Source organism: Gracilinanus agilis, chromosome 5 (genome assembly GCF_016433145.1).
Source record: "Gracilinanus agilis isolate LMUSP501 chromosome 5, AgileGrace, whole genome shotgun sequence".
In the NCBI taxonomy this organism is placed as follows: Eukaryota; Metazoa; Chordata; class Mammalia; order Didelphimorphia; family Didelphidae; genus Gracilinanus; species Gracilinanus agilis.
In genome coordinates this window covers 260,044,712-260,058,457 of record NC_058134.1, presented here as the reverse complement: position 1 = coordinate 260,058,457, position 13,746 = coordinate 260,044,712, and the positions used below count along the sequence as shown (strand labels likewise).

General features: G+C 36.9%; 1 protein-coding gene across 1 annotated transcript in view; it reads right to left on the bottom strand.

Annotated features, from left to right (window-relative positions):
• Positions 1–13,746, bottom strand: part of CAPS2 (calcyphosine 2) — a 119,093-nt gene that overhangs the window by 88,471 nt on the left and 16,876 nt on the right. Inside the window, exon 5 of the mRNA XM_044679188.1 lies at positions 11,046–11,213. Coding sequence (XP_044535123.1) covers positions 11,046–11,213 — 168 coding nt within the window. The remainder of the gene's footprint in view (positions 1–11,045; positions 11,214–13,746) is intronic.

The following is a 13,746-nucleotide window of genomic DNA, read 5'->3' as shown; positions in this document are numbered from 1 at the left end:
CTCTACGTTTGTGTGAATAGAAAAATAATGACCTTTCCAAAGAGCCGTTCCCCTCATCTTTTCCCGGAGTGTACAGGGTATACAGGGAGAGCTTCCTGAGTCTCCTTTGGCAGCCACTTGCCACCCAATTCTCACCCACAGTGCCAAGAAGCCATAGCACATGCAGAGAATGGGCATAGGAAGACTCCCCCTGGCAGAAAGGATAGAGAACCATTTGTTCTGGGCCAGGAAGGCAGCAGAAAACAGGCATGGTGGAGCACTTAGAGCATCTCAAGCCATCATTAGTCATCCTGACTTGTTTTACCGCTGGATTTGAATATCTCTTAAAGAGAGAGGCTGATGATTTTGTACAACTCTGCCTCACTTAAATCCAGTGCACACAGGAGCCAAAAATACCACCCAGTGGTGTCATTTTGACCCTCTTCTAGAACAAAGGACAACAAACCCCCAAAGACTCTTCCTCGCTATTTCAAAATGAAAATTTCAGACCATATTTTGTTTTTCATAGTGGGAAAAATTATTTCACTATTAATGTTCCTTACTTTCTATCATATTATTATATTGATTGTTAAATATATTAGCAAATATCTAAAAAGCATTTAGCAAACTGAATTGCTGGTCCATTGGTATAATTTTACCTTGATATTGGTCAATTCAAACATTTTTGGGGCCAAATGCTTTTGTTCAACTTTAAGAAATCATGAACATAAAATTAACTTACCTGTTTCTATAATCTGTCTGATTCCATATAGTCAGTAATGCTGAGGGATCCTTAGATCACAAATTTTAAGCCAAAAAGGACTTGAAAAATGATCAAGCCTACATTCCTCACTTTCTAAATGAATAAAATGAGGGTCAGACAGGTGAGATTAGTAGGTTCCAGAGAAATAATAGTGCTCATTTCTAACTCTCCAACTCATGCTTTTGTTTTTTTTTCCTACCAGACCATGCTATCTTAACCCTTTTTACTCAAGGATAATGCCATAATTAACAAGTTGATCATTACAGCATGACTCATCTTCAAAGAGAACTTTGGAGGCCACTGTTAATTGTATTAGTCACTGAATAGTTTCCTTCCTCCTCTCAAGTGAAAGATTACAGAGTCTTTAGAATTCCAGGCTCCTCTTTGAAGTAACTTACTATATATGGGTTTTACATTCCAATTACATTTATAGATAAGCAAATAAACTAGACAAAAAGTCATCTTCATGACAGAATTAGGGAAAATTGGAGAGGTGCTGTGAGACCATAGGCAAAAAAAAAAAAAAAAGACGCACAATTAGATTCTGAAAAGTATAGGATGGTGAGCTTAACTTCTTGTTCTTAGGAAATTCTAGAACATATTAAATAGGGAATATGTGAACACAGAAAGCACAGTGCTCACCAAAAGCCACCATGAGTTTCTTAAGAACAAGTCATACTAGACTAATTTCATTCTTGATCTGGGTCACTAAAAAAAAAAAATAACAAAGATAAATAGATACACTTAATTTTACCAAAGTATTTGAGAGTTTCTCATTATGTGTGTGGACAAGATGGAAAGATATGAATCATATATAAGTATATATAAATTACTACATGATATTTTTAACAGGGTACTGAGGTAGTTCCAGACCTATGCTTTGCCTTTTTTTTTAATGAACCTTAAGGTATTTTTTTCCTTTTTTATTTAGAATATTTTTCCATGGTTACATGATTCATGATCCTCCCCCTGCTCTTTCCTCCCCCCTTTCAAAACCGACAAGTAGTTCCACTGGGTTATACATGTATCATTATTCAAAACCTATTTCCATGTTATTCATATTTGCAGTAGCATGATCTTTTAATATCAAAATCCTAATCAAATCCCCATCGAAATACATAATTGATCATATATTTTTCTAATCCCACAGCTTTCTCTGGATGTGAATAGTGTTCTTTCTCCTAAGTTCCTCTGGATTGTCCTGCATCATTGCATTGCTGTTAGTAGAAAAGTCTATTCCATTCAATTGTGCCATAATGTATCTATCATTCTCTGTGTACAATGTTATCCTGGTTTTTCTCCTTTTGCTCTGCATCAATTCCTGGAGGTCATTCCAGTTCACATGGAATTCCTCCAGTTCATTATTCCTTTCAGCACAATAGTATTCCAACACCATCAGATACCAAAATTTGTTCAGCCATTCCCCAATTTATAGACATCCCCTCACTTTACATTTTTGGTACCACAAAGAATGTGAGACTATAAATATTTTTGTACAAGTCTTTTTCCTTATTATTTCTTTGGGGTACAAACCCAACAATGGTATGGTTGGGTCAAAGAGCAGGTATTCTTTTAAAATCCTTTGAGTATAGTTCCAAATTGCCCTCCAGAATGATTGGATCAATTCACAACTTCACCAGAAGTGTATTAGTGTCTCAATGTTGCCATATCCCCTCCAACATTAATTACTTTCCTTTGCTGCCATATTGACCAGTCTGCTAGGTGTAAGGTGGTACCTCAGTGTTGTTTTAATTTCCTATCTCTAATCAGAAGGGATTTAGAACACTTTTTCATGTGCTTATTGATAGTTTTGATTTAATTTTGTGAAAACTGCCTATTCATGTCCTTTAACCATTTGTCAATTGGAGAATGGCTTGATTTTTTTGTAAATTTGATTTAGTTCCTTATATATTTGGGACATTAAACCTCTTTCAGAGAGTTTCATTATCAAAATGTTCTCCCAGTTTGTTGCTTTCCTTCTAATTTTGGTTGCATTGCTTTTGTTTGTACAAAAACTTTTTAATTTGATATAATCAAAGTCATTCATTTTATATTTGCCAATATTCTCTGTCTTGCTTGTTCTTAAATTCCTTCCTTTCCCACAGATCTGACAGGTATACTATTATATGTTCACCTAATTTATTTATGATTTCACTCTTTGTATTTAAGTCATTTACCCATTTTGAATTTATCTTAGTATAGGGTGTAAGATGTTGATCTAAACTTAATTTTTCCCATACTTTTTTTCCCAGCAGTTTTCATCAAATAGTGAGTTCTTGGCCCAAAACCTGAGATCTTTGGATTTATCAAACACTAGCTTACTGAAGTCATTTACCCCTAGTCTATTCCATTGATCCACCCTTGTGTCTCTAAGCCAGTACCATATTGTTTTGATGACCACTGCTTTATAGTACAGTTTAAGATCTGGTACTGCTAGGTCCTCATCCTTCACATTGTTTTTTCATTATTTCCCTTGATATCCTTGATCTTTTGTTCTTCCAGATGAACTTTGTTATAATTTTTTCTAATTCTATAAAAAGTTTTTGGTAGTATATAATTTTCATAAAATCCAAGACAAAATTTTTTGAGAAAAATTTCAGGAAAAGAAGCTCTCTAACTCCTCAAATCAAGAAAGTGAACTGTTTGAAGAATGCACCTTAAATAAACCTACACTGCATCAGAAGATCCAGAATGAAATTTGGGATGTGATTGATTGAACTGAGGAGGTTGAACACATTTATTCTGAATGTAAACTCTTATGCCAAAGGGGACTGTCCCCTAATTGGCTTTTTAAGCAAACATTGGTTTTGCTCTCTCTCTTTTATTTCCCTCTTATCTCCAACTATTGTAATTTCCTCTTAGAAAGTACAATATTGTATGCACCTTTAGCTAGAAGATCTTTAGAGGTATAAGCTGGTTATGTTAAATGATTCATTAGGGAGACTAGTCTCCCAAAGAATCAAAGGGGGATTGTGAAGAATGAATCAAACTCTCTTTGTCTATCAATCAGGTACTTTTAAGTTAATTAATCAAAAACTTAAGTACTCCTACTTAGCACCTTACCAGTCACTAAGTATGAGAATTCACAAGTCACTTGCTAGAGTGAGTGATAACTCCAGAGGCCATGTGTACCCCCTCCCAAAACCCACCCCAGCAGTGCTAGGCAAATTGAAAGACTGCAATTGATTCCAGTAAAGTGGGGAAGGGGCAGGAAGTGATGTGGAAAAGGACTATAAAAAGTGTTGAACTTCCTATCCAAGGAACTTCTCTTTGAGGCTTCTCCTTTGGAGTTCTTTGGGGTCTCTGCTCCTTGGATCTTCTCCTTTGGACTTCTTTGGAGGACAGCTCCTTGGGGCTTTTGGGCTTCAACTTCAACTTGAAGCTTTGGGCCTTTCAACTGGAGTTTTTGGCTTCAGGACTTTGACTTGTCGCTTTGGAGCTTCTTGGAGTCGGGGACTTTCTTGTGGGGTTTGCTGCTCACTAGGGTTTTTTTGCATTGGGACCTTGCCTGGATCCTGCCAGGCTTGCTGGTGAGTGACTAGGATTACCATGTGGAGATTGGAATTCTGTAGGGGATCGAGTTTCATCTCACTGGATTTGGGGTAGGCTAGGTAGTCTCCTTACCTCTTTCCCTTCCACATTTCCCTCTTTATACTAATATGTGTTTCTTCAATAGTTTAGATCTAGTTTTAATTCTGTGAAAAGTATTTTGTAGTTTTTTTCATATAATTCTTGTGTTTGTCTTGGCAGATAGATTACAAAATATTTTATATTCTCAAGAGTGATTTTAAATGGAGTTTTTCTCTAACTCCTGCTGCTGAGTTTTGTTCAAAATATAGAGAAATGCTGATGATTTATGTGGGTTTATCTTGTACCCTGCAACTTTGCTAAAGTTGTTAATTATTTCCACTAGTCTTTTAGTTGATGATCTGGGGTTCTTTAAGTATACCATCATATCATCTGCAAAGAGTGATAGTACAGTTTCCTCATGGCCTACTTTAATCCCTTTGATTTCTTTTTCTTCTCTAATTGCTATCTCTAGTGTTTTAGAACAATATTAAATGATAGAGGTGATAATGGGGATCCTTGCTTCACTCCTGATCTTATTAGGAACACTTCTGACTTGTCCCCATTGAAGATGATATTGCTGATGATTTTAAATATATTCTATTTATTATTTTGAGGAATGACCCTTCTATTCCTATACTTTCCATTGTTTTCAATAGGAATGAGTGTTGTATTTTGTCAAAGGCTTTTTCTGCATCTATTGAGATAATCATATGGTTTCTGTTGGTTTGATTATTGATGTGGTTGATTATGTGGATGGTTTTCCTAATATTAAACCATCCTTGCATTTGTGGTATAGATCCCACCTGATCATAGTGAAAAATCCTTGTGATCACTTGCTGAAGAATTTTTGCTAGTATTCTATTTAAGATTTTTGCATCTATATTCATTAAGGAGATTGGTCTATAGTTTTCTTTCTTAGTTTTTGGTCTTCTTGGCTTTGGAATCAGTATCATATTTGTGTCATAAAAAGAATTTGGTAAAAGTCCTTCTTCTTTACTTATTTTGTCAAATAGTTTGCATAGTATTGGGATTAGTTGTTTAAATGTTTGATAGAATTCAGTTGTGAATTTATCTGGCATAGGGGATTTTTTTCTTAGGAAGTTCCTTGATGGCTTGTTCAATTTCTTTTTCTGAGATAGGATTGTTCAAGAATTCTATTTTCTCTTTTGTTAATCTAGGTAGTTTATATTTTTGTAAGTATTCACCCATTTCACCTAAATCGTCATATTTATTGCCATATAATTGAGCAAAGTCATTTTTAATAATTACTTAATTTCCTCTTCATTAATGGTGAGATTGCACTTTTCATCTTTGATGCTATCAATTTGATTCTCTTCTTTCTTTTTTATTAGATTAATTAGTACTTTATTTTATTAGTTTTTTCAAAGTACCAGGTCCTAGTCTTATTTATTAGTTCATTAGTTCTTTTACTTTCAATTTGATTAATTTCTCCTTTAATTTTTAGGATTTCCAGTTTACTTTTTATCTGGGGATTTTTTTAATTTGTTCTTTTTCTAATTTTTTAATTTGCAAGCCCAATTCATTGATCTCCTCCCTCTCTGTTTTGTTGGTATAGGCATTAAGCAATATAAATTTTCCCCTGAGTACTACTTTGGCTGTATCCCATAGGTTTTGATATGATGTCTCCTCGGTGTCATTCCCTTTAATTTTTTCTATGATTTCTTCTTTGACCCACCAGTTTGGAAGAATTAGATTATTTAGTTTCCAATTAACTTCAGATTAGCTTTTCTATAGCCCCTTGTTAATTATAATTTTTACCACATTATGATCTGAAATTATTTCTGTTTTTATGCATTTGTTTGCAATATTTCTATGCCCTAGTGCATGGTCAATCTTTGTATATATACCATGTACTGCTAAGAAGGTATATTCCTTTTTATCCCCATTTAGTTTTCTCCAGATATCTATTAATTCTAATTTTTCTAGCATTTCATTTACTTCCCTTACTTCTTTCTTATTTTTTAGTTTGATTTATCTAGTTCAGAAAGGGGAAAGTTGAGATCCCCTACTAGTATGGCCTTACTATCTCTTTCCTCCCTGAGTTCCTTCAATTTTTCCTTCAGAAATCTAGATGTCATACCTCTTAGAGCATAAATGTTTAGTACTGATATTACTTCATTGTTTATAGTACCTTTTAGCAAAATGTAATTTCCTTCCTTTTCTTTTTTAATCAGATCAATTTCTACTTTGGCTTTATCTGGTATCATGATTGCTACTCCTCCTTTTTTTACTTCAGATGATGCATAATAAATTCTGTTTCAGCCTTTTACCTTGAATCTGTGTGTGTCATCCTGTCTTGAATGTGTTTCTTATAATCAACATATAGTAAGATTCTGATTTTTAATCCACTCTGCTATCTACTTCCATTTAATGGGCGAGTTCATCCCATTCACAGTTAATGTTATGATTATTAATTGTGTATTGCCCTCCATAGTATTATCCCTTTTAGATCCTGCTCTATTCCCTTCACTCTGTTCCTCACCAGTATTTTGCTCTTTGTCACCCCTTCAATTATCCCCACCCTTCCCTTGTCTTATTCCCCTTCTTCTTCTCTATAGGGTGATAGAATTCTATACCTCACTGAGTGTCCTCTTTTTTCACCCCTGAGCCAGTTAAAATGAGAGTAAAGTTTAAGCATTGCCTATCACCACCCTTATCTTCCTCTCTCTGTATTGATTTTTCTCACCTCTTTATATTATCATAATCAGCTTATTTCTCCACCCTTTTTTTTTAAACCCTTTTACTTCGGTGTATTGTCTCATAGGTGGAAGAGTGGTAAGGGTGGGCAATGGGGGTCAAGTGACTTGCCCAGGGTCACACAGCTGGGAAGTGGCTGAGGCCGGGTTTGAACCTAGGACCTCCTGTCTCTAGGCCTGGCTCTCACTCCACTGAGCTACCCAGCTGCCCCTCTCCACTCTCTTTTTGAGTAAATTCCTTCTATTTTCTCTACTACTAAGAGTAATTTTTGAGAATTACAGAAATCCTCTTTCCATGTAGACATAAACATTTTTACCTTAATGAGTCCCTTAAAATTTATCTTATTTACCTTTCTGGGCTTCTCTTGTGTCTCATAATTGGCCTTTAAATGTTTTGTTTAGGTTCATCTTATTCCTCAAGAATGCTTGGAAATCTTCTATTGTAAGAGGGGAAACTAAATATTTAAGGTATGGCTCGCCAGAAATCGGATTAACTCAATTTCAATTAAAATAGACCCAAGTCAGGATAACTTTTATGGAAGTTTATTTACAATCAGGAAGGTTGAAAGTAAGGAAATTGGGAGAGAGAAACTCTGGCCTGGACCAGATAAGAATTTAGAGACTCCAGCAGAGGAGCACAGAGGTTAATTAAACAAGGCTTCTAGCCACAAGGCCTTCTACAATTAGAGAGGCAAGAGAGGCCTTCTTGAGGGTAGAGCCTCCAGAAATGCCAAGGGAGGAGAAAGGAAGTCAACCTAACTTATCCACATGACAATTCAGAGGGAAGCAGTCTGAGGTCTCACCAGAGATCCTTTAACACCAAGTTCAAAGCACCAACTACCTCCACAGGAAGTTACCATCATATTTAAAAGATACCATCTTTCGTCACTTCCTGCATCCACCTCCAATTTTCAAGTGGACAAACAGCAGCCTCAACACTGTTTTTGGACTGCCCAAAGGGCAGTCCCTGGTTTTTGATTTGTTACTTATTGTCACGTGTGGGTAACTTAATTCTAAGTTGGGTGGAGTGACATTATTTCTGATGGCTAGACTCTAGCAATGAATGAGGATGAGCTAATTCCATTTACACACTATCTTACTGAATGACTATTTTTTTCCACTGAAAGAATATGCTCAGTTTTGCTGGATAGGTGACTCTGGGTTTTAAACCCAAATCTTTTGTCTTCCTGAATATCATATTCCATGTCTTATGATCCTTTAATGTAGAAGCCACTGGGTCCCAAGTGATCCTGATTGTTAGCTCCATGGTATTTGAATGATTTCTTTCTGGCTGCTTGAAGTACTTTTTCTTTGGCTTGGTGGCTCTTGAATTTAGCTATTATATCCCTGGAAGATGTTAGTTGAGAATTTCTTTCTGGAGGAGATCTGTGAATTCTTTCAATTCAATTTTATTTTCTTGTTCAAGGATCTCTGAGCAATTATCTTTGATAATTTCTTGTAATATGATATCCAAGGGTTTTTCATCATCATAGATTTTAGATAGTCTAATAATTCTCAGATTTTCTCCCATAGGTCTATTTTCTAGGTCAATTTTTTTCAATAAGATATTTCATGTTTTCCTTTTGATTCTGCTTTATTGTTTCTTGCTTTCTCATGAAATCATTAGTTTCTAGATGGTCAATTCTGATTTTTAAGTCCTGATTTTCCTCTGTCAGTTTTTGATTCTTCATTTTCATTTGGCCCATTTCATCTTGTATCACTTTCCTTTCTTCTTGCATCACTTTCATTTCTCTTACTCACTTTTCCTCTACCTCTCTCAATTGGTTTTGAAGACCTTTGTGAGCTCTTCAGGCTCTGTGTCCAAGGGAGTGAAGTCCATATTTTTCTTTGGACTTTGCTTTTGCTGTCCCCTTCTGTGTCTGTACCTTGCTCTTTGTCTCCATAAAAATTCTTTAGAGTTAGGTGCTTTTTTTGTTGTTTGCTCATTTTTCCTATCTAATTATAGGTAGGCTCTGCTTTCTGGGAAGTTGGGGTAGCTTCTTGAACTTCAGTCTTTCCTTAATGCTATTTTCAGCTTATTTTCTGGGTTGTCACTAGTTTACCAGATGGTAGGAGGGCTGAGAGCTCTGAGAGCCCCCTCCCTCTGCTGATTCAGTTGTACCTTAACATGCTGATAGCTTAAAGACTTTCCTCAGGCTTGGATGTAAGCTTTTGATCTCAGTCTGAATTTGATCAGGTCAGGGGCTGATCAAATTCTAGCCACAGGCTTAGGCTCAAGTTTTTGGTCTCAAGGTGCTCTTGATTCAATCAGGTACCCCCTCAATTGCCCTGCCCTGGAGCTCCACCCTTAGTTTTGGGCAAAAAGATCCTGGGGAGGCTCCCCCTGAGAAGTGTGTCCTCACCCCAAACCATGGATTATATTCTTATCCCAAGCCCAGATTGGGATTCTTGGCTTCACTCTGAGCCCACAAAGATCAGCCCCCTTCAGCCCAGATTGCCCTGGGCTGAGACTCCAGACTTCTCCACAGGTTTGAAATTTCAAGAGGTGTGAGTTGACTTGGACATTACTTGCCCCAGAAGGATCTCAGGGTCTGACTTAGCTTAGGCTTAAGTTCAAAACCTGTAACATCAGATTGGGGGTGGGGAGGTTGTGAGGATTGTGGTTTGCTCTTGGCTTGCTCTTCACTCCCAGCTATAGCCTCCTGCTAGTTCTGTTTCCCTTTCACCTCAGTTCCCCAGATAGTCTCTGCCTACCTTTTGGGTTTTTCTTTTTTTGAAGGTTGTTTCCCTCTGTCTCTTTATTGGTTCTTTCACTCCTGTATTCATTGTGAAGTGATATTTTACTTTTGTTCAGAGAAGATTTTCGTGGTGAAACGGTACTACTGCCCTAGTTACTCCTCCATCTTGGCTCCACCCGTGGAAGAGTGTACCTTTTTATTTTAAGCAAATGTTACCCCATTTGATGAAGGATTGGATGACATTGGGTGGTGGGGGGGAGGTTTTAGGTTTCTATAGTCTGTAAATTCATTTTAAGCAAACAGTGTAAAAACACTATGTATAGCCTGGAGAATGATGGTGCCACTAGAATCTGGTCAGATCTGCTCAGACTCCAGCTAGAAGGCATAAATGAGATGGAGAAAGTTGACTAGAAAGATGACTGTCATAAGAGATGTGAATGTTGACGTGGGGATGTTTGGTCAATAGTCAAGTGAAAAAGCATTTATTAACTATCCACTATATACCATATACTATGCACTGGAGAAACAATGAAAGGCCAAAACAGATCTTACCTTTGACGGTTCACAATTTACATGGGAAGATACCATGCGAAGAATGATGTCCAAGCAAGATATAGAAAGGATAAATCGGAGATAATCACAGAGGGAAGGCACCAGCATTTCAGAGGACTGATAAAGACCTTCTAGTGGAAAATGTATAGAGAAAGAACACCCATATAAGAGACATTAGGGGCAATAAGGTGGCTCAGTGGATAGAGAGCCAAGTCTGGAGATGATAGGTCTTGGGCTCAAATCAGGCCCCAGACACTTCCTAATTGTGTGACCCTAGACAAGTCACTTAGCCCCAGTTGCCTAGCTCTAACTGCTCTTCTGCCCTGGAACTGATACCTCATATTGATTTTAAGACAGAAGATAAAGGTTTTAAAAAGGAAAGACAGAGAAAGAGAGAGAGAGGGAGGGAGGGAGGGAGGGAGAGAGAGAGAGAGAGAGAGAGAGAGAGAGAGAGAGAGAGAGAGAGAGAGAGAGAGAGAGAGAATATAAAATAAAGACAAGGGAATAAAAATGAGGGAATATAGTAGAGGAGAAAGAGAGTTTAAAGCATCTCAAGGCCAAAATAATGCCCAAATAATGTGTCTGGGGACCTGAATGCCATGCCAGGAGCCACTTTTCATGCCAACACAAATAAATATTCAATCTCCTCTAATACTTCAAGGATAGCAAGGAGAAGAAGGCTAAGCATAAAAAAAATGGATAAGCACTCTTAAATTATGAACATTCAAAACTTGCATAGAGACTTAGGAAGATACTGTACAGTACCATTTCATTTATAATCATCGGAGTGTGCTGACATGGAACATTCGATTTTTTCTTCGCTGAATTTATCTGAATATACTGCTTATATCCTTCTTTCATTTCTGCCTGATATTGGCGATATTTTTGTTTATATTTCTGAGTTGGGGATGGCAAATTCTCCGGTATTGCTATCTGTGTGAGGAAAAACAATGTTAATATTCACTACAATCATAGCCATTAACAAAATTTTCTTTTAACACAGAGACAAGAGCAAGGTTCCCCCCCACACCTTTTTTTAAACATTTCTCCAGGTTAGCATTTTATAAGAAATTGACTGTACCTTACAATTTTCATTGTAAAAGAATCTAAGGAAAGAAGCATTAAATTTCAAATGAGATTTTTTTTTGTTTTTGTCCAGGTTTTTAAGAGTATTTTTATTTGTTTCTTGATGGGAACAACTTCTTAGTTGCCTATTTAAAAAAAAATAATTCAGAATCTCAATCTCCAGAATAGACATAACAAATGTAGTGATTTTTCCAACACTTCATGTTTTTCTCTTCCATTTTCTTCCTTTTATTTTCTTTTTCCACTCTGTTACCTGTCTCTATGCTTCCTTTCCTCAGCTTTTTTCTTTCTAAAGTCTGTTCATTTCTCAAATTAATCAATGGCATCAATGAACCTTTCCTGTGCATGCTGGCAATGGCTAAAGAATTTGCATTTTCCCATTCTTTTTTTTTAAACCCTTAACTTCTGTGTATTGGCTCCTAGGTGGAAGAGTGGTAAGGGTGGGCAATGGGGGTCAAGTGACTTGCCCAGGGTCACACAGCAGGGAAGTGTCTGAGGCCGGATTTGAACCTAGGACCTCCTGTCTCTAGGACTGACTCTCAATCCACTGAGCTACCCAGCTGCCCCCTTTCCCATTCTATAGTAAGTTTCTTAACAGAAAAGAGGTAAAGTGATCATGGGTATCACCCCCTGAAAAGTTGGGATTTTTCTGATTTCCTTTTCATCTTTTGTATGTATTAATGGATCATTTTTGTTGGAGATAATAATAGTACCTACCTCCCAGAGTTGTTGTGAAGACAAAATGAGATATTTGTAAAGCACTTAGCACAGTGCCTGGCACATGGTAAACATCACAAAAATGTTAGCTATTATTATTATTTTGTTTTTGTCTTTATATCACCAGTGGACTAGCACAGTTCCTGGAACACAGTAAGCCCTTAATTGTTGCTGACTAAAGAAATGAAAGAAGGGTCATGACACATGTTGGAGAAGGTCAGGACCCAGTCATAAAAATACAAAGTAATGCATTTATTAGTTTATTATTTAGGACTGGTCCTATTTGTAAGGTCCCTTTAAAAATGCTATTATATAAATGGATATACTGATTTACCAAAAGGAAATTCATTTCTACTTTCTTAAATTAGAAAAAGGGTCAATGGAATCAACTTTTACCCCTATAAAAAGTCATTGAATGCTATTGAAAAGAAGTTAATCTTACCAAAATCATGACTACTAAATGGTATTTGGATTTTGCCATCCATGAACTGAGAGAAATGGATTAAATAACAGAGTGGATTTTGCTTGATAAGTTCCTGAAATGGAGCAATTATTAATTCGTTTTACTTTGGTACTTTAGGGTATAAATCAATTTCCAAGACAGTCAAAGTAAGAATAAACACATCACTCTACCAGTAGGATCTGATTTAATGTGTAAACAATTCCTGATTCCTCAAACTACACATTTTTATAATTTATCTGCTTTATTACATGTTTAAAAAGTGAACTACCTTTAAATGCCATTTAAAGCAAATTATTCATGAGATCACATGTTCTATTATTTCAAAATTGCAAGTGTAAATTAAAGAAAAATATAAAATCTTAATCAAATATAATTAAATACACAAGTATACTATGAGCTTAAGCACTTATACTCTTAACTGATAGTTCCAGAGATTCAATCAAAAATTGGCAGATCCCATGGAGTTATCTTTATGCAAATGATTCTCTCATCTCCTCCTACAGCCCTAATCTCTTTGCTGACCTTCAGACTCACCTCTCTAACTACTTTTCCAACAATGGGATGTCCAAAGGACTCAACATATTCAATCCTGAAATCCTTATCTTAATCCCTAAACTCTCGCCCTGGTTCCAAATTTCCCTACTACTGGCCAGGGCACCACTTTCCTTCCAATTCCCCAGATTCCCCACTTCTGTATATTCCTTGATTACTCACTGTCTCTCAGCAGCCCCACATTCTGCTGTTCCCAAGAAATCCTTCTAGATTTCATTTTGGCAACGTCTCTCTAGTGCACTCCCCTCATCTCCTCATGCCTGTCTATTCCAGTAACCCCTGCTGGTCAGTCTACCAGCCTCAAGAGTCTCTCTGCACCCATCCTCCACTCATCCACCACAATGATATTCCCAGCATGCAGATCTGAACACATCACCATCACCCCCTACTTAATAAACTCCAGCAGCTCTCTCTAGCCTGTATGTTCCATATAAAATCCTTTGTTTAGTATTCAGAGTCTCTCATAACCCAGCTCTCTCCTACTTTTCCAGTTTTTTTCTGCCTTGCTTCCCATCATGTACTCTTCTATCCAGTGACACTGACCTCCTTCCTGGCTCGCTCTCTCTCTCTCTCTCTCTCTCTCTCTCTCTCTCTCTCTCTCTCTCTCTCTCTCTCTCACCCTCTCTTTCTCTCTCTCTCTCTCCCCCT